Source organism: Falco biarmicus, chromosome 4 (genome assembly GCF_023638135.1).
Source record: "Falco biarmicus isolate bFalBia1 chromosome 4, bFalBia1.pri, whole genome shotgun sequence".
In the NCBI taxonomy this organism is placed as follows: Eukaryota; Metazoa; Chordata; class Aves; order Falconiformes; family Falconidae; genus Falco; species Falco biarmicus.
This window is the reverse complement of record NC_079291.1, coordinates 85,040,371-85,061,478: the sequence shown is the minus strand read 5'-3', so window position 1 is coordinate 85,061,478 and position 21,108 is coordinate 85,040,371. Positions and strand designations below refer to the sequence as shown.

Below are 21,108 nucleotides of genomic sequence, written 5' to 3'. Positions count from 1 at the left end.
TTTTTTGAACGATGGCAGACTAGACTAGACAATTTGCAACCTGAACGCATTGAGAGGTAGGCACTCACTGACCGAGGACATGCTTTAGCAGGCAATACTGTGCACTTCGGCCTCACACAGCACCAGCCACTTCCCCGGCCCCACACACTACCTGGCCCAAGGACCAAGCCCAGTCAGCAGTTCTGGCTGCCCGTCCATGTGCCACGGCTTGGCAGGCCTCTGGGTTTGAAGTGAAAAGTCAGAAACTCAGGGACAAAATGAAACTAAAAGACCTCTTTGTGCGGGCAACCCTGCCTGTGCAACCTTCACAGGAAATCTAAAGGGCAAGTTAATGTGCTGGAACGGCATCCCACCCAATTCACACAGAGAAGTGCCTGCTTTCCGCAGCCAGCTCAGGCATAATGCGGCTAATTTGGAGCTCATTCTCCGCTAGCTGCCTCCGCGGTCGAGATTTGCTCTGCACTCCAGCTGTGAACAAAGCCAGGAACAGGGAAGGGAACTTACAGAGTTCAAAGTCACCTTCTTAGCTTGGGTACTGTGCATAGCATCTATTTATCTCCCATCGCACCTCATCAAGTCCCCTCCAGCCACAGAGCCCTGCTTTGCAGCCATTCCCTTCACAATCTATTCCGCGCTACAACCTCCTGCAACAGCATCCAGCCCTCCTCCGGCAGCCAAAGGTAAAAAAGAGAGTTCGAAAACACACCAAACCATTTACCCACTGCAGGCAGACAGCTACAGTTCACATGAAATAGCAACTTTTATTTTCTCAAATAAAATAATCCTTCCATTTCTGCTCGATCAGTTTGTGAGGGGTGGGGAGGAACACAAAGGAGAGGGAAGGAGCCCTGCTCAGACAAGTTTGCCATCAGACCTGTCCTCACAGTTAAGAATCCACATCAGATCGAACCCTTTTTCAATGAAAGAAAATAAAAGCTATTGGCAACTCTTGATCCCAGAAGGAAAGAGCTGTTCTCTATCAGGCACTCTGAATTTTTTTAGCATCAGTATTCAATGAAAAAGCATGATTAGAAAAATCCCAGATTTCTGATGAAAAATATCCAGACAAGCAACAATGTTTAACAGGGCTGGGCTAAAACCCACGGCATGGGATGGTACCTGGAGCTCAAAGAGCTGTTACTGGAATTTAGGGGCATGATTGAGAAAGGAGATCCCAAGCGATACTCTTGGGGACTAATGGGAAGGATGAGAGCAAAGGAGAAAACTCCCACGGTAGCTCCTCGACGAGTGATATGCCAGAAGGAAATCTTCACTGCAGACTACGGCTTGTTCATCGTAACCTGCTGCAGTTCGGCCAGGTTAATCACTCACTAAAAATTTCATTTCTCATCTCTCTCAGTACCAGTTGGACCAGGATGTCCCACAAACCCTACTGCAGAGCTAAGGAGAGGCACAGAGTGCCACATTTTAGCGTTAATTGAGGTGGGACCATTATAAGTTCACCAGGGGTTGTCTCAGATGCAGAGACCAACATCTCCAATGGTGAAAGCTGCAAAGACGTGTCCAGTGAGCAGGGGAGGGAGAACCTGTTTCAGATCAATACTTAAATTAAGTGAATGGATCAGCAGCAAAGCATCAGCAATGTTCTCTCAGCCCTGGCTTCCCTGTCCTCAAGCACAGGGCCATATTTGTTCACACAAACCCATAAACGGCCCACTGGTTAAGCAAGCCACTGGTAGGTTAACACATGGATCTGTATGCAAACCCTACGAGGCAGGATTTTGCTGGCTGTGGGAACTGTGTCCTAGAAAAACTGGCTCCTCTATTTTTAAGAAACATTACTTTGCCTGAAATGCTGCAAGATGGAAACTCATCTTCCCCATCCCCACCTGCAAGTACAGTAGCCTCATTTTCTGCCTTTCTCCAAGAGAAGGAACTTCATGGAAGCTTTCTTGCTTTCTTGGCTGTAGAACACATCTCCCTTTTTCTTTTTCATTTTCTTTTTTTACTCTTTTTTTTTTGTTTTGTTTTGCTTTTATGTGGTCAGTTCCAATTCTAGTGATTAAAGACAAGGCCAGGCACCAGCAAAGAGGGTTACTTCTTTACGATCTGAATGACATCTTCATGCTCCATCATATGAGTTAAGCCCACTCTTTGAGGGCTGTATTTTGTGCTTGTCCCCTTTAAAGCAAAATGGGGAGAAAGGTTAGGAGAAGATCACTCAGAGACACCTGAGGACAGATTTCATTTGCTTTAAACACTTACCCACACCAAGGCATATTTGAACTGGCTGGCTAACGATCTGTGAATCCGATGGCACTGCAAGACAGACAGACAGACAGCGTGTGAGGCAGTTCAGTGGCGCTGCTTTGCAAACAACTGGCTCAATATTCAGGAACTAGGAAAAACTCAGGCCTATGTTAGAAATTACAAAAGTGACTTTAGGAGCCAGTTAACAGCACTTGAAAGAATACAGAACAGACACAGGAATCACCAGTCCACATAAAGCCCCATTCCACTGCTTCCATGCGCTTTTTCACTGGACTGCATTAAGTAAATTTTTTTTAACCTTTTATAGCAGCTAAGAAAGCAACCTAAAGCAGACAGAATCAGTAAAGGTAACAAAAGGAGAAGCCCAAGTAAACACTGACATGTCCCAAGCTTTATGAAGCACAAATCATAGCAGGCTCCAAGAGGAACTTGCCTTCTACAGACAAGGAAACATAAAAGATGCAGAGAAATTACCACATGCTCCACAGAGGCCCCTTTCCGTAGAATAATGGCATCTGTAAAGTCTGGTCTCTCTGTGGAGAAGCAGGAGGGGGGGGAAAAGCATTGGATTTCCATCAAGTGTGTTCTAATATGCTGACACCATCTCACATTGCCTTGTGCTTACTAGTCCCAAATTCCTCCTCCCGTTACACTTGCCAGCTCCCAGACAGAACAGGTATCCATGTACTTGAGAACACCAAATCAGTTCTGTAGACACTCCAGTACCCACAAGCACAGTTACCCACGCCACACAGTCAACAGCTTCCTCACAATCCACCTCCTCCAATGCCATTCCAAATACTCGACTTATGACAAACAAAACCACCCAAGTCAAAACACACCTGCTCAAGTAAAACCAAGCCACTCTGCATTTTTCTGTAAAATCCCCATGATTTCACAGCTTAACAAGCTCATAGAAAGCTCCTTAACCTCCTCACATCCACCCAAGTTCAGTCACAGCTGTGCACAACCAAACAGGCACAAGTTATAGACATGCCTTCATCACTGAGAGAAGCTGCAAGTGAATTATAAAGCAAAAGGAGGATCAAAGGCACTCCTGAGCCTTCAGGAGCCTGGCATGGGAATCACCAAACCTCTTGCAGTAGGAACCAGAGACCTATTCTGGGTAGTGATGGGCTGAACAGTTCATCAGAGAGCATGCATAATAAGGAAAAATGTTGCGAACGTGCACACTTTATTTCCTTATATCATCCTGAAAAGTCTTATGAAAATTCAGCTCTTCTAGTGCCAAGAGAATGGGAGGGCTGTGGCGGGATACATGCATGGCTGGATCAGATGGAACAGAAAGCATTTCCCAAGAGCAGAAAGCTGGTTAGGGAGAGCACAACTGCAGCTTTCCAGGACACAAGAGACCGCTGACAGCCAGGCATCCAAGCCCTGCTGGCAGCCTGTCTGCCTTCGATGAGCAGCAGCCCTTTGTGCCTTTCAAACCTTCTGTTCAGCTAACGGTCACTTACGTCCTCGTTTTTTGGTGTAGATGCAGGTAAGTGCCAGGTATTCCCAGAGCTTCTCCAACAAGTAGTCCAGGTTCAGTTTCATGCCACAGCTGCAAAACACCAGGAACATCTCCATGGTTACTGCTGTTGTGATTTAGAGATCCAGAAGAACAAGGTTAAACCTCTTATTAAAGTACCAGGGAACAAGGAGAAAAGTCTTTTAACAAGGCTGGCAAAGGAAAAACACAAGCAGCTTTGAAGCAGCAAAGCCCCAGTCAGATATATCAGCACTTCCAAGGAAACAAGCTAGACTGGCTTACTCTGGCCTGCAGACAGCGTGGAAAAGCCAAACAGCCTGCTGTGTCAGGGGAAGGAAGCCTGGAAAAAGCCACACAGCGGCTCCGCTTCTCACCCCAGCAGCTGCAGACAGCACTGTGAGAAGCCCCTTCTTGGGAGAAGCTGGTAAAAGGGGTATGAAATAAACCACCACACCATCTGGCCCAGCACATCAGGCAGCGTGAGAGGCTCCTACCTGATTACAACGCTGTGAGGTCTCCGAGCGAGACGATCCACTTCCTCCATAGATATCTGGTCAATCTTGTTATAAACCTAAGTCAAAGGAAAAACAACATACCCTTTAGGAAGTCAGTTCAGCAGCACCACAAGAAAAACAGACAGGTCATGTAGGTATAACAAGGTAGTTCCAGCTTCTGAAACAGAAACTCAGATCCTGTCAGCCAGAGGACCAACCAAGGCTCTTAGTAAAACAAAGTTAAAATTCAGAAGCCCAAAGGTAAGTTTGGGCCTTTTAAAGTTCTCCCTTTGGGATGACTTGCAACACATTCTCCAGGACCTTTGATTTCACACCCAGTCACTATCAAACACAAATCTTAAGTGACCTTTGGCACAAGGGACCAGTGATGAAAACCCAAGTGCAGAGCTGGCAGCGCAGGACCCGAAGGCTCCAGGCCGGGGGAGCAAACCCCATGCCACCAGGACAGCAGCGCACGCAGGCAGCCACAAGATGGCACAGGGAACACGCACACAGTACTGCCGCACCGAAAAGCTTATAAAAATCTCCCTGTCGAGTTGTGCTTTCCAGCTCTTAAACCCCAAAGCATTACTGCCCGAGGAACCAGGAGCCCAGTTCTCCTTCAGCAAAGGACGGAGATGCTCGGCGCGGCAGAAGGCAGGCTGTTTCCGAAATACTCACGTAGAGGCACGGCATGTAGACCCTGTTGCCTACAATCACATCAATGAACTCATCAGGGGAACAATCCTCTCTGAAGAGGACCTCAGCGTTGAAGATTTCTGAGGTGAGCACTGTCAAGGCCCAAACCCCAACACACCTACACACCACGGTGAGCCAACGGGCTGAGCTTGCTTGTGAATGCCTGCTGTCAACCCAGCGAGCGCCCAAGACACCAGGCTGTCCCACAGCAGGTACCACTCAACTCCTGAGCTGCTGCTGGCTTAAGGGTCTCCCGTTTTAGGAAAGGATACTGTATTCGTGGAGGATGAGCTGCACCAACTTCTCGGAGCACTGAGTCAACGTGACAGTTGAGTTGAAGGAGATACCTCCACCCTTCTTCGGCTGCAGGGAGGCAACAAAGCAACTTAAGAACAGCCTGCAAAATCTACAGACTCCCCTTCAGTGACCTTCATCTTTGAGCACACAGGGGGACACAAGCTGTGCTTGCAGCAGTCCAGGAAACCTCACCTTGAAGTAGATATTTGGTTTACTTTTGTTCAGCCGGATTCCTACAGATTCCAGTTCTTTCTCCAGCAAGGCCCTGCAGGGACACTGCACATTAGCACCTGTGAGACTGAGCGCAGTTAGGTGACACCCATGCCCTTTCCTTTCTGACTATCATATCGATAGAGCCTCGCCGTAAGCTTTCACTGCAACCTGAACACCACAGCTAACGCAGGACAGTCTGCAGTGGAAATCTAGGTTGAAATCCCCATCTCTGAACAGCCATCCTGTGGGAATGATCCTTCAGCTGAGAAGCCCAAGCCAGTTAGCTAGCATGCTTCTAACGGAGTACAACCTCCATCTTATGCTCAACAGCTTAAGTACTGGTACCCCAATGTGTACAGGACATAACACTTCAGGGAGCTGGCATGTTTTCTGGGCACGAGGGACCCCCTGAACCTGGCCCACCACACCACAGTTCCACATGCCCACAAGCACACGCTCACCTCTGTACTTCACCCTTTGTGGCATCCAGCATCATAATAACAACGTCTGCCGTCCTGGCCACAGCTATCACCTGCCGACCTCTGCCCTTCCCTGAGAAGAGAGGAGACGGCCATACATCAGCAAGAGAAACCAGCTACGAGTTCTGCGACAGACAGGGACTCCTGCACTGCTCAGCTGCTTGGAAGCAAGGAAAAAGATCCCGCAGTGCTGTACTGGCTGTAGTCAGCTGCTCAACGGCCCTGAGCAAGCACATCTGGTCCACCCATATTGTCTTATGTCCAGCACAAATACTCTTTGCTGCTGCTCCTCCACCACAGGTTACACGAACTCTTGTGTGTAAAGCTGAGTACGGCTGCATGGGTGGAAATGACATCTCTGCCATCAGGCCAGACATCCCCAGACATGTGCAACAGTAGCAGCTCTAGGCAGCAGAGACAGCTTACCCAGATCAGTGATGTGGGTCTAGGGCCGCTGTGCAGAGGCGTTCCATAAACTTTCTGGCCAAAAAGGAGAGAGATGCCAGGCCATGTTCCTCCAAGAATAGACCATTAGGAGATTTTCCTAAGTTTCCCAAGGATTATGGAATCTGACATGATTTTCCTAAGCTTCATAAGGCATCTTCTGACATGACCAGCCAATCAGGACAAGGATGAAGCAGAAGGACAAAGCCAACACCTCTTCCCAGAATCAGAAGTCATGGGAGGACTGGCAGGAACCCAGGAAATTAGTCAAAAGAGGTTACTGTTTAGCTGTAATTTCCCCCTCCGCCTCTCCAGCATCTTTCTTTAGATTTCCTCAGTACCAGAAAACAGATGAGCAAGATAACACTCACGCAAGAAGGTGAGAAGTGACTGGCTTGCTTTGGCTCCCACCTCCAGAAAAGCATCTTTCTGCTACATATAGAACCTTATGTGGGCTCAGGGATAAGAATCGTGCCTCACATAAGATCAAGGACTCTAAAATTTGGAAAACCAATGTGGGAACTATTGGCCCAGGAAACCTGCTAATGTTTGAGACACCCAGGTACACTATTGAGGGCAAATGCCTACTTTACATGAACACAGAGATCAGTCAACCTTGTGCCGCTCCTTCGATGATTCCAGGCAGATCCAGCAGCTGAATATTGGCTCCTTTGTACTGAAAAGGAAACAGAAGGATGGGAAGTTGAAAGCCTTGTGCAGGGCATCTGAGCTGCCTCAAAAGCCCCAAGCATGCGCTGGGGTCCAAAGCCTGCAGAGAGTGGAACTGAATGAACCTGACAGAGCAGGACAATTTTGCACAAAGCTGGTGGCTGTTTTGTCAAGGCAACCTCCAGTGTGTTTCCTATGAAGCTGCATTAAACACCACATACTGCAGTACGTTAGGTCCTGACCTCCTAAAGCATCACATGATTGCAGTGTGAGAAAGCACCAGGAAAACAGCACGTTATCCTGGGTGGGTGAAATGGAAAGAAAAAAACCACCTTACTTTCTTGGTCTAACAAGAAAGCACAGTAACAGGCAAGCGCCACCATCTCTTACTGAGATGGATCAGAACTATTCAGACGTGTTGCGGGTCTTACCAGGAAATAACAGGGGACTTTCATCCAGCACATCTGCAGGGGCATTAGTTTTCAAGCTATTGTTGCAGCAAAGTCCTCAGTGACAGCTTTAGCGACTGACTGCAGCTCACAGCTGCATTTGGATGCATTACAATATTTGTGTTCTTTCTAACACCAACACAGTTACTGCCATTATTTAACTCCGCTTTCAATTCTGACCCAGATTTTCTCATTACTCTTGGACACTTTTCAGTTTGATGCCCTTTATCATTTGCTTTACTGATGGATGCTTAGGCCACCACTAATAAAACTCCTCAAGGACAGGAGTAGTTGTATTTTCTTTCAAAACTGATCACAGTACAGATTGCCTCTTTTAAAGCTTCATTAAAAACAAATCTGTCAAGGTTTCCAGCCATCTGGTCAATGGCGCCAATAGCGGTTATAAAAAATTCAGCTGAGAATTGTCGTATTGCTCTGGTCAGTCGAACGGCAACATACGAAACCCTGTTCAGGATTGACTGCCTGATGAGTTATGCAGCCCAGGGAAGTGCTAAATCAGCACTGCAGGCTGCAGAAGACCTGATACCACAAGCACTCAAGACTTCCCAAAGTTTAAAGCAGAAGTCAGCAGAGACCTTTGGGTAACAGTGCTTCTTAACAGCAGCACAAGTGTATCTGGTGCAAACAGACACATTTATATGTCTGGCTTTCTTACCACTGCTATGCCAAAGGGAGGAGAATCCTACTTACTTCTATGACTCCTGGGATACACGTCAGGGTTGTGAACTCGTAAGATGCAGCTTCGCTGGCAGTTGAGGTCATTAAACTCAAAAACGTGGACTGAAATGCAAGAGATCAGCATCACTAAAGATACACTAATGAAAGCACCAGTGAATGTTCAGCAACACAAGTAACACCAGTGTGTTCCTCAGCTTTTAAAAGTCGTGTTGTGGCTGTTCCAGGCACAGAGACTGAAGCAGTGATGGGACAGCCAGCAACTCCACCAAACAAAGGTAAATCTCATCCTCCCACCTATTTCCTCAGCAGTGCCATGGCTGAGCAAGCCCAGGTTTCAGACTGTTACCACAGCACACCGCACACAAGATGAAGGAGTGTCTTCCCCAGCTCTAACTTTCACCCCTCAGCATACAATAACCTTCTGCTAACTCATGGCAAGAAGATGAAAGATGAGGAGAGGGTGGATATCCACTTTACAGCCACTGCTAACCACAAACTGGAAACACACATGCCACGCAGTTAACATAGACACTCACTGACCTTACCCACAGAAGGAAAACCGATCAGTGCCACCCGGGCATCTCCAGATTTCATCACATCAAAGCCTTCTCCTTTAGCAGCTGAGGACTTGGAGGGTTCTAGCAACTGAGCTCTGTATTTTGCAAGCTTCGCCTTCAGCAGGCCGAGGTGGTACTCAGTGGCTGGAATAAGACAAACACAACAACTGGTTGACAGAATATTGCCGATAACTCACTTCTAGAAATAAGAACTTTTCGGTCAACGTCTTAACCACTGTCACATGCACGAGCTACCCCCCTGCTGTTCCGTAACCTTTTAAAATACTGGCCATGGAAAGCAAAGCTTCTAGGGACCTGCACAGAAAGTCAGACTCAAAAGAAGTAAGCAGCCAAAAACCTCCCAAGTAAAAGGAGCGAGCCAGAGGGAGAGCAGGTGAAGGAATGAACAGGTGAAGGGAGCCAGCTGAGAAGGGAGAAAACACAGGGGGAGCGGCCACTCCTCAGCAAAGGTCCCTCCTTACACCCGGTCGCATCCAGCACTCTGAAACCACAAGGTTTTTTCCCTCTGCTCATGTCAAGTTTTAAAGACATGTTCAACTGGGACCTCACATGCGTAAAAGTACTTTATTGACTTATTCTTAACAAAACACCTGAATTTACACGATAGAGGGGAAAAAAAAGAAAGAAGGTACTTATTTCTGTAGAAGCTCTCTTTGTAACAGAGAAGGGCAAGAAACCCAAGCATTTATGGCATTTACTGTTTTTACACTTTCCATTATTTACCACGCCTAAAGCCTCCAGAAGGAGTGAGGTGCTGGGCACCACCAGCAGAACTTGTGGGGAGCTCTGCTCCCCAGTCCCCCCTTTAGGTTAAGGCATTCAAACACCAGCTTGGGGACCCTGCAGCAGACAGCGCCGGGCCCTTTGCACCAGTAGCACTTGGGGTCCTCAGCCCAGCTCTGAGGAGTCAGGGGTGCCACCAGGGCTGCAGCCCGCCCCTCCTCCAGGCATGTGGCCCGAGGCTTCCCACCCACACAGGCCAGGGCATCAACAGCATGGAAAGGGGGCGGCTGGCAAGAGGGGCAGCCCTCCACACCCCCTCCCAGGCACCCTTCTCCCCCATACACCCCTCTGCCATGTACTCTTCTGCCCCATACAGCCCCCCCCCCCAAGCACTCTTCTGCCCCATACAGACACCCTTCTCCCCCATACAATCCCCTCCAAGTACCTTTCTCCCCCACAGCCCCCCCCGCCCCAGACACCCTTCTCCCCCATACAGCCCCCCGCCCCCTTCTCCCCCATAAACATGCCCCATCCCAGGTACCCTTCTTCCCCATACCCACCTCTGCGCAGACACCCTTCTCCCCCATACTGCCCCCCCTCCCCAGCCTCTCGGCCCACCCTGCTCCCCAGCCTCTCGGCCCACCCTGCTCCCCAGCCTGCCCCAGCCTCCCCCCCAAGCCGCTCAAGCCCCCCGATCCAGCCCCTTGTACCCCCTCACGTCCCCCAGCTTCACAAACCTCCCCACAGCCCAGGCCATCCTCTCTTCCCCCGGTTTCCTCCCAGCGCCCCCATAACCTGGCAGCCATACCCCCGCTGCCCCTCACACCCCCGACCACCTCTTCCCCCGCCAGGGGCTCTGCCCCGGCCGGCATCCCCAGGTGCCTCAGCCCCCCCAGCCGCCCCTCAGCCCCCCGGCCGGCATCCCCAGGTACCCCGGCCCCCCCTCAGCCCCCCCCGGCCGGCATCCCCAGGTACCTCAGCCCCCCCCGGCCGCCCCTCAGCCCCCCGGCCGGCATCCCCGGGTACCCCGGCCCCCCCCGGACCTTTGTTCTTCTGCGTGCGTGCGATCTCCTTCTCGATCTCGGAGATCTTCTCCAGGATACCCATGGCGGGGCCGGCCGGGCCCGCTCCCCAGGCCCCGCACGCCGCACGCCGGAAGCGCCGCCGGCCCCTCCGTCCGTCCCCCTCAGGCGCCCGGCGCTGCGCTCCCGCCGCGCCGTCCGGCCGCCTCCCGCGCCCGCCTTCCGGGTTCCGCCCGCCGCCAGCCCCGGGCACGGCCCGGCGTCTCGGAACGGGGTCGCGGGGGGGCGGCTGGTAACGCCAGCTGCCGGGGAAGGGGCTAACGGGAGCTGCTGAGAGGGAAAGCTATAAGGAACCAGGCAGGCTTCAGAGGGAGCCCCCCCACACAGGCCTTGCCCCCCCTCCTGCTCCTCTAATTAAGGCCGGATCCTGCAGTGAAGGCAATCAGCAGCTTAATGGATTCCTGGAGAAGTCCTTGAGGGAGATGAAGCACAGCTCTCCCCCCCAGAATCAAGACGCGCTTTGCTCGACAAACACAGGCAGACACAGATCTCTTAAATACATTTCATGTTTAATTTGGACATCGATCGCTCCACAAAACGCCTCCTCAGCCCCTGCTCTGCCTGCCCACGGTACCCCCCCTTCTGCAGCCAGCGCGGGTCAAAAGAGACATCGCAGCCTATTCCAAGGCCAAACACCCCATCTCTTACCTCCGCACCCCAGATCCTCCCCCGGTCGGCTCTCTCTCACCACACCACGACATACGTAACATCTCTCCTTAGCTCAAACAACAGGTCAAAAGAAAACAAAAACCAAAACAAAAGCCTTAGAGGAGGAAAGCTCTGAACACCAGCCCCGGCAAACCTCTCTGCTCCACGACCTGCTCTGCACCCACCAGACACATCCCACGGGGCGGCATCACCCCGGCAGTTTTGGATTTCAGCCAAAATTGGCTTTGGAATGGTGGGAAGGAGACAGGCAGAGAGCAGGATGCTCCTTCCCCACCCTTCTCGCAACATATCAAGTCTCAAAAGAAAAACGTCAGAGGGTTTGGAGTAGTTATACACATTAAACAACCCCAGGACCCTTCCTAACCCAGCTTCTGCCAACGACCACAGTGTTAATTCAACTAAATCACGTCAGAAACCCAAGTGTCACACTGGCATTGACAGCCCTGGGGAGCCAAGGAGACCAGTGCCGCCACCAATATTGCACACAGACGGCTCCGGAGGGCTGTGAAGAGCCGCTGGGAGCTGGGTCCCTGCGCCCACACAGCACCTGGGAGGAGGCTTTGCCCCCACACTTGGTCACAGCAGAGCAGCACCACCAGCTTTCACCACTAAAACCAGGATGTCTCCCAGCACCCCCGCAAGGAAGCTCCTCTCCCCACTGCCAAAGGGAGAGTTTCTCCAAGAAGAGCTGAATAAAACGGGAATCTGCTTCCCAACTGCTGTGCTCGTAGCTGCTCTCCCTCCACACCTCGAATCGCAACCCCACTTGCCTTCACACTACTCTACAAATCTACCTGCCACGGCCAGGGCAATGACACATGCTTCCCTCATTGCAGGGGGCCACCAAGGGCCAGGTGTCCCCCATCTGCTGTAGCAGGTGTCTCTCCGTTTGTGCTGGGGAAAAGGATTCATCTGCAGCAAACAGCACACAAGGCAGGTGACTTCCACATCACCTCCTGAGACCAGCCCTGCCGCTTCTCCGATCGTGCAAGATCCTTACTTACTCGGAATAGAAGAAATGGGCTCACCGAGACCTGAATACTTTCTTGTTAAGGCTTAAACTAGCAATTCAGCTGCTGCAATAAACCAGACAGACACTATGCAGATAGGAAGAAAAGTTAGTTAAAAAGAAGAAAACCCAAACCACCTTGGCGCTAGGCAGGCAGAGGCTTCGCTTTCCTCTCCCAGGCAGCAAACCCGCCCTCAACACCCACCAGGTTAGCGCATGACAACAAGCCAGCTTCAATGGGGTTCTTTTTAAAACAGCCAGGAAAATGCAAACTAAACTCTTCACAAAAGCCCTGCAGGTGGGACTGTCACATTAAATATACAACCAAGGCCAATTTTTAAAATGTCTTTAAAAAAAAAAACCACACGGCCATACACACACACTTTGGCACACAAGCCTTAAGTTATATCCATTGAAACGTTTCAAAGTCAGAGGAGAGCTACTGGGGGGGGGAGGGGGAGGGCGGGGGTTGTCGGTTGTTGGGTTTTTTCCGGTTTTTTTTTTTTCTGCCTTGTAGAAAGGTATCAAGCAGTGGTGTTGGTGAAGTATGAAGAGCAAGTACAAATGCTGAACATTCCCAGAGCTTGTCCCTGCAATGCTGCTCAACACTTGCACTCCCATTACTTTCCCAAAGCGGCTAGCTGATTACATACATGTATATAAAAACTAACACAGACATTCCTGGTTTTCAATGTGAAAACGGTAAAATGTAGTCGAGTACTTGTGCACTTGCCATAGGGTCCTTTGGAAAAGGAACCATAAAAATATATATTTTTTTTAATAAAAGTCTTTTTTTTTTCTTTTTTTTTTTTTCTTTTTTACCCTTAACTTAAGTAAAGAGCAAATATACACCTATAAGCAGAGTTCAGATCCACTTTACTGAGAGCCTGGAAGTCCATACGTCAAATTAATTCCCAGTGGCGTATCCAGACACCGGAACAGCTCCCAGCTCCAAAGGGCTGGCGTTCCTGAAAGATCTGCAGCTCTGGCTAACCTCATTAGCCAGCGCAAAGCAAAGACTCATTCAAGCCTTATCTGTCTCAGCCAACACTCCCCCAACAGACTCTGCAGCCGAGCAGCTCTCTGCCAAGCAGAGCCTCACACATGGGTCCCGGCTCTGGGAGCATCAGAGCTGGCAATCTGGGCCACAAACCTGAGTCCTGGCGATTTCAACCCATTATCAGGCCGTAACAATGAAAATATAAGCACCGAGCTTATATTTTCTTATTACTTGGAGGACAGACCACTGATTCCAGCTACTGAGAAACAGCTTCCAGAGGAGAGCCGGGAGAAACTTCAGTGATAGAGAAACTAGCTGTGCAATAAGAAAGTGCATTTAAAGGTAGCTTAAAACCAGATTAAAGATCAAATCGCCACTCGACAGGAGGGAGAATCAAGCTCCAGCAGCCACACTCCTCGGGCTGAGTGAGTTAACATTCAGGCTCTCTCTCGTGAGTCCGAGGGGCAGGAGAGAAGCGTGCATTCCCGTGCTCCAGCAGGGACACAGTTCTCCTGGCAGGCCATGCTCTCCTGCCCGGTTTTCTTCTGTGCAGTATCAGTTCTGGACAGCTGTCATCGGAATTCGTAGATAGGAGCACTGTGCTCAGGAACGTGAGTTAAATTCAATGACTGATACCTGGGACGGAAGGAAAATATGGATAAGAGGATTACATAGAGCAAGAGAACTCCCCTAGCACTAATGGCTCCTGTTTGGCAGGCCACAGTGCAGACATCCTGGTGGCTGGCTCTTCTCTCCCCCTATACAGTCTCAAGAGTCAAACCTCGGACGTGTTCATGCACCCAACACCCACTTACCCACAGTGCCAAAACCCTGTGAGGACTTGGCATCGCTCCTCATTTCCATTCCCGTGCCTCTGAGCTACTTGCAGCCAGGCTGTGTTTGAGGTGGGCTGACTGTGGTTTTTGGACACCTTTTGAAGTTCAATGACTTTCATGTTCAAACAGTGTTTGCTACAACTGCAAATTGCACTCAGGTCTTTCAAAGCTTAGCTTGAGGGGATGCGTCTGAAAGCCTCCCAGGTAGCTTCCCTCCCCGCCCCCCCCACCCCCACCCCCGAGAGCTTCTAGCCACCCCACAGATTCACTTGCTGTGTAAGACAAATATCCAAGGCTGTCAGAGGGAAAAGAGCTTTCCACAGCTACTTGTCAGATGGCTGGTTCTAACAAGAAATCAACCAATTAACTTGGACCATTCCCTTGTCTTACAGCAACACCCCAAGGACCTTGGACTACAAAGCACTGGCCTAACAAGATTTCTGCCTGAAGGGAACAACAGCCAAGCTGTTACATGTGAGGGCCAAGTCATGGAGAAGCTTGAAGCTTGAATCACTGAGCAGAGCATAAGCTGAGGGAGTGCAACCCTGCTCACTATATCAAGCTGCCCTACACTTGCCTATCCTCACAGGAGGGCAGAAGCAGGCAAGCCCTGCGAGTGTTTGCACTGGAGACAAGGCTTCTGGAGGGATGCTTCTAGTGAACCACAGCTGGTGTCTGCCTCCCAACGTACCTCACTGCTGCACCAGACCATTGCTTCGCTGGGCCACAACGCACCTCCAGACCTTGCATCTCTCCTGCTCCACCTTGCCAGCCCAATTATTCCCCGCCATGTAAAAAGGGCAGCACTTCAGAGCACACAAATGGACTGCACTAGACTGCTCTGGCCAAGCGTGGCACAAAAGCCCTCCCTTCTGCCCCGAGGTCCAGCCACCAGACTGAATCTCCTTCCCAGCCCAGAGAAGCACTGCCTGGACACTCCCAAGGCTGCAGACAAACAGAAGAGGAGTCACGGCTTGGTTTGAGGAGCCACCCTTCAGTCCGCAGGAGGAAGGAAAGCTTCCTTACCATTCTGAACTCCTATGGTAGTAATAGCCCTCTATAGATGCTGCTGACTTCTGGAAGCAGATGTAATAGAAACCAGCAAAGGAAGCACCGCTGATGTCTTTGATAGTGTGATCTGGGACTAGGAACTGTTCCTGTACACAAAACAGACTGCATTTTAAAATGTCGGTCAAATACAACCCCCCTGCCCTGCCCTCCCAAACTGACTACTGGCACCCGTTAACACGAAGGCATTCCTGCCCCAGCACTCCCTGCACTCGCAGCAGCCCAAACCACAGACCAGCATGTTCTTTCACCACCTGCCACTGTAGGCATCTTACAGGGAAACAGACAACTGAGAACAGAACCAGTTTTAAGAGTGCACAGGATCAATTTCAGTTCAATACCTTCCCCCTGCAAATCAGAAGCCAATTGCAAAATCAGGAATTGGAGCTGCCTGATGACGAAGAGAAGGCTCCAGGGAGACCTTATTGCAGCCTTTCAGTACTTACTTATAGGGGGCTTATGAGAAGGGTGCAGAGAGACTTTTTACCAGAGCCTGTAGCAACAGGACAAGGGGTAACAGTTTTAAACTAAAAGAGGGCAGATTTAGATTAGATGTAAGGAAGAAATTCTTTACTGTGAGAGTGGTGAGGCACTGGCACACATTGCCCAGAGAGGTGGCAGATGCCCTGCCCCTGAAAATATTCAAGGCCAGGTTGGACAGGGCTCTGAACAACCTGGTCTAGTGAAAGATGTCCCTGCTCATGGTGGAGCAGCTGTACTAGACAATCTTCAGCCATCTCTTCCAACACAAACCATTCTGTGACCCTACAACTTCCTCCCCTGGCAGCTGCACAAGGCTCACATAAAGAGGGAGGAACCAATCCAGCTACAGTACAGAAATGTGCAGACTGTCCAGTTTGCATCAAACACCCAGGCCCTGCACAGGGACTGGAGACACCAATTCTCTCATCCTCTGGATCACCACCAAGCCAGATTTTCCTGTTGTGTTTTTAGCCACAACTGCAGCCCTTAAGGATGCAATTAGCTGGCTAGACAGGAGTCACATTGGAATTTGCAACTATGGTGGGTTACGAGGTTGGTAGGGTGAGATGTGTCATTAAACCATCATTGCTGAAAAAGCTTTCAGGCACCACAAGCCTCTGTCAGTCGTTTGTAAGCAGCACATCAGAGAAGGAGTCATGTGGAGTTTACCTTCCATCTCATGAAGACATAGTCCCCATTTTTCAGATCCTCATAATCAAAGTCATCAGAGTTAAATGTTTTTGCATACTGGTAAAAAGCCTGGAACTTCCCCTGAAACAAAAAAGAAAAGAAAAAACCAGGATGCTTATACCAGTAGAGCTCACTAGTGCCAGCTGCTATTTAGGAGGGAAAAACTGCTACAGAAAAGGACCATCCTCACCAAAGGGGTTGCTCTTCCCTCAGAGCAGTGCTAAACGCACACCCAGGACTAGCACAGGGCAGCTCAAAGGACTGCCAGTCACCCACAGCCATATCCAGCCCAGCTAGAGAAGTTCCTACACTTCCAGAGGAAGATATTTTGACGGAAACATAATAAACATCAAAGTCTGGCAAAAAACAGTAAAGGTCAAGGCAGCCAGGCAACCAGCTGGCTGCTGCAGCCCTGATCCTGAGCACATTCTCCTAAGGGGGTCAAGAGATGGGGATTGCTCCTGCTCCCTTCCAGCCCCAGGGCCAGCAAGTGGAAAACAAGATGCCCCCTCCCTCATCACGGATCACAGCCAACAGCCTCCTGAAGGGTGCTGCAAAGATCCCAGCGGTGGAAGGAGGGAGACACCCAAAAAGGAGAGGTTTCCAGGCCCTTCTGGCAGCTCTTGCATGGGCACACGCTGCACCTCACCTCCAAACCAGCTGCTCAGCCAGAACTGCAGACACCTATCTGCCCCCCAGATTTATTTACCCAGTGTTTACGATCCACATCTTCATCAGCATCCCACTTGCGCGTTAAGAAAGGATGCTTTTTACTGATTATTTCGCCTTCAAAGAAAGTGGTGAGGGTTGGGTACTCCTAGGAGAGAAGAGACACACAAATGAGAGGTCAGAAGGTTTGTCATCTAGAGACAGAAACTCAAATGCAGATGAGGTGCATGCGCTCAGCAAAAAGCAGCATCTCAGAGCGAGAGCTTCAGGCAATCCCAGGCCAGTGCTCCCATGCCTCCAAGCAGCACACTGACTCGTCCTGCCCCACACCTTTTAAAAGTCTGACTCGCATGCACAGCCTCCACCCTCTTATTCCAGCCTCTCTATTCACGTTCATGAAACCAGCAGGAGCCGCACCAGAGCTGGACTGCAGGGAAGCTCCCAGCTGGACAATCACAAGTGACCATTTACAGCCAGCACTGCCCCTCAGCCATTGCTGCACAAGTGCTACAAAGCTCAAGAGCTGGATTAAGCCACCCCACCACAGGAAAAGGTGCTTCACATTGGCACCGAATTAGGAGAACACAGGCAGGGAACAGCAGACTCAGCTGGAGAGAGCAAACCTCTCCAAGCACTCCCATGTAACGACAGACATGTGGTGCGCTACAGCTGAAAGCATCATCACCCCTGGGAGACAGTTCTCACTGACTGTCTGACATTACCAGCAATCTTAGAGAATGGATAGCGAAGGAAGTATGCAAAGATCTGACTGTTCAGGTCCTGGTTTATTTACTTTCAGCAACACACCACCACTGGTAGAGTGCCTAAAGCTGACTGCAGGGTCAGATTTGGTTCTGCTCAGACCTTAAGGTATGCCAGATAAGCCTTCCTTGTTCAGGACTCCCATCAAGGCCCACCGTACTTGCTTGACATGCCAAGAACAACAGACTGAAGCTATTAAACAATTTAGTGGTTAAATCTACTGTACGCTCAATCCCTCCACTTCCTATTTCTGGTGGCAGCTTCTCCCACCCCACCAGGAAAAAGAAAAGCCTTTACACAGCACCTTTTCTTGTTGTTTTGCAGTTAACACTCACCTCTGTAAGGCCTTTAATCTTCAAGTATCCACAGAGATAGGAATTTTCCATATCCACATGCTAGAAAAGAGCGCAAAGTCCAACCATGAGCATAAAGGCACCCCACTGATCCAAAACAGTTTCTAACCCCTCCAAGGCTGATTTCAGCTTCAGCCAGTACAGACAGTGCAGCTTACTGCCCAATGCTCACAGGGGCAGCCCTTCCCCACACCTGGGAACCACTCAGAAAGATCATTTACAGGTCAGCTCACCTCTGAAAGCCCCCACATCCCAGGCCTGACAACACCCTGCCTGCTTCCAGCTCCAGCACACCGAGGCAGCACCCTCTGCCCAGAAGTCCCCAACAGTAACAACCCCCGGCTCCCCACTCACAAGGAAGCAGACTCAGCTTTCTCCAAATGAAAGCACCACTGGCAGAATCACACATAAGCCCAGCCCTCACACTTACCAGTCAACTGCCACCAGCAAACTGGTGTTCAGGTGAGAAAAAGAGTAAAAAGCATCTATTTACTGGAGATAATTCAGGCTAAAGGAAGCAAGGCCCTAAGCTTTGCCATCTGCTTATTTAACAGGCCTGACCCATGCCTCTCTAACATGCTACCTGTACGCTCTGCCTAGAACCCAGTCTGGCGGCACAGCACATGCCAAAGCCTGCTCAGAAGCCAGACGATGTCTCATATATTCTGAAGGAAGCCCAGATCGAACGCTTTTATGACACCCTTGAAAGAGTTACAGGGCTGCATCTCGCTGCTTCTGTTGTGCAGAAACTAAACAGGGGGCTGTGTCTGTTCCAAGCAGGGAATTTAAAACCAGGGGATTTTCCAAGCTTTTCCCCGACATCTCCAGATCCATTATCAAAACAAGAAGTGACTTATTTGGGGAAGCACAAACATCAACTATGAAAAGATGGATCTTCCCCACCTGTGATCAAAGAAAAGCAACATTTCTCTGCGCTCAGCACAGGGAGAGAGGGCAGCCACCTCTTCTCAGCTGACACCCATGAAACAGCAGCATTTTTAGCACAAAGCACAAAGCCACCGCCAGCCCCTGTGAGAAGGCAGCGTGCAGTGAAACTGATCAGCCATAGGATGTCCCCACCACAGCAAACCAGGTATGCTTGTGCTGTTGACAAGTGCAGGACTGGACATGAAAACACAGTCCGGTTCAAATGCTGCCCCATCTGCTGACCCTGGGGCTCTGACACTACTCCACAACAGCAGCACATGTGTCAAGCTTCATCACTGCACTCGCTACATGCTCAACCACGGTTCCCCAGATCCCATGCCACCAAACTGGGAACAAAGCTGTGACTCGCAGGGTGCTCTATAGGAAAGCATGTATCAGATGTCTGGCTTGCCCGCATACTAATGACTCCACACCTCGCCAGCTCTGCCCAAAGTTATTGTGCCAATGCCTAGGACTAAAAATAAAGCACACAGTGTGACAATGACTACAGGGAGGAATGGAAAAGCCACACAAGCCAGCATCCCGACTCCCCACCACAGCTGGGCACAACAGCTGTCTGGCTGCATTCCTGCCACAGACAAACCACTGCACTTTGTCCCAGGTTCCCTGCTCAGCCTAGGGCAGCCTCCAGCACCCCAGGGATAGGGAACCCTGGGTCCCTGGGCCAGCTGAGCCATGCTCTGCCAGCCAGCCAGGGACTGGGATCCCTGCTGATTTCCAGCCAGGACTGAAATGCAGGCTGTCCCGCTGGTAGAGACATCCCCGGACACCACCCACTCTTAAGCTGGGCTCTTACCCTTCCACCCTGTGGCATGGAGGTGCACGGCCACTCCATAGCCCGAAGGGAATGAGGGAGGAATCCCAGGTTACAAACCTTGCCAGGCCCAGTGGGAACAGGGAAAAAAGATGAGGGGGAACAGCTTGAGTGCAGTGGGCCCTTCGCAGGGTTTGAGGGGAAGGGAGCAAGGGCGTGGCCTTGGACTTCACTGGGTCTGAGAGAAAGGAGTCTCTCCTGGGGTCTGAAGGGAAAAAGACAGGGTCTTCTCCCCAGTGATGAAAGGAAGGCAGAGTGCACGGGGGGCAGAGATATCGCCAGAGCCTGAGGACCCGCAGTCATTACTGGGCTTGATGGAACCAGAGGTATTGCAGGGAGGCACTGCCAGGTCAGAGGCGAGCGGGGCAGGTACTACAGGCCATTCCAAGCCTGGGGGAAGCCTCCTGCTGAGGCCTCCGCCACCCCGGTCCCACCTTGCTGGGGCTGTGGGGAAGTGGGATGCTGGGACTAAAGGAAAGGGGTCTCCCCACCTCCTCCACAGGCCTCGCTAGGACGCTGGGGATGGGACACACACCAGGCGCTGGTCCTGAGGGAACCGGCGGAGGGCTGGCAGCGACCCGCGCCGGGGGAAGGGGGGCACAACTGGGGCCTGAAGGGAAGGAGCGCAGGGAGGCCGGCGGCAGCCGAGGGAAGAGAACCAGCGCCCGGACCTGAGGGGCTGGGAAACCGGGCGGCGGACAGTTTTAGGGCCTGGGAGGGAACCGGCGAGGCGACCGCGGCCTGAGGGGCCCGGCGGGACGGACCCGGCGACCGCGGCCTGAGGAGAGCGGGGCCCCGTCGGGCCCCGGGGGGTGTGGGCGGCCGCCGGCCGGCCCCTCACCTGCATGACGACCTCCACCTCGTAGGCATTGCCCTTGCTGCGCTGCTGCCCGCGGAACTTGGCGCCGCTGTAGAGCAACGAGGTGGCCACGCCGGGCTGCGCCGTGTTGATGGGGGGCGGCGGCACCAGACTGCTGGCGGCCGCCCCGGAGGACGCCGAGGAGGCCGAGCCCGCCGCACCGCCCGCACGGCACCGCTCGCTCCGCACCGGCATCTCGGGAGGGTCCCCGGGCGCCAGCGTGGCCGGGGCCGAGCGCGGCCGGGGGCGCCGCCCGCTCGGCTCCGCTCGGCTCCGCGCACGCCGAGGCCGCCGCCGCCGCCGCCTGGCTCAGGGCCTCCCGGCAGCGCCTCCGCGCGCTCCCATTGGCCCTCGCGGGCGCCGCGGAGGGGCGGTACCGAGCGCCGATTGGCCGT

General features: G+C 51.6%; 2 protein-coding genes across 2 annotated transcripts; both read right to left on the bottom strand.

The window, feature by feature from the left end:
• Window positions 1-741: 741 nt before the first annotated feature.
• On the bottom strand, window positions 742-10,670 carry DRG2 (developmentally regulated GTP binding protein 2). The gene is made up of 13 exons (XM_056337577.1): window positions 10,515-10,670; window positions 8,711-8,871; window positions 8,183-8,272; window positions 6,969-7,029; window positions 5,892-5,982; window positions 5,410-5,482; window positions 5,193-5,283; window positions 4,903-5,000; window positions 4,222-4,298; window positions 3,711-3,799; window positions 2,707-2,765; window positions 2,227-2,280; window positions 742-2,142 (listed from the first exon to the last, which is right to left on the bottom strand). Exons 1-13 carry the CDS (start codon window positions 10,576-10,578, stop codon window positions 2,056-2,058), a joined length of 1,095 nt encoding a protein of 364 aa, XP_056193552.1. The 5' UTR covers window positions 10,579-10,670; the 3' UTR covers window positions 742-2,055.
• A 373-nt stretch (window positions 10,671-11,043) lies between these two features.
• On the bottom strand, window positions 11,044-21,049 carry GID4 (GID complex subunit 4 homolog). Its single transcript, XM_056337574.1, has 6 exons — window positions 20,696-21,049; window positions 18,075-18,134; window positions 17,018-17,125; window positions 16,288-16,389; window positions 15,094-15,224; window positions 11,044-13,867 (listed from the first exon to the last, which is right to left on the bottom strand). The coding sequence occupies exons 1-6, from the start codon at window positions 20,906-20,908 to the stop codon at window positions 13,804-13,806; spliced, it is 678 nt and encodes a 225-aa protein (XP_056193549.1). The 5' UTR covers window positions 20,909-21,049; the 3' UTR covers window positions 11,044-13,803.
• Between the last annotated feature and the right edge of the window lie 59 nt (window positions 21,050-21,108).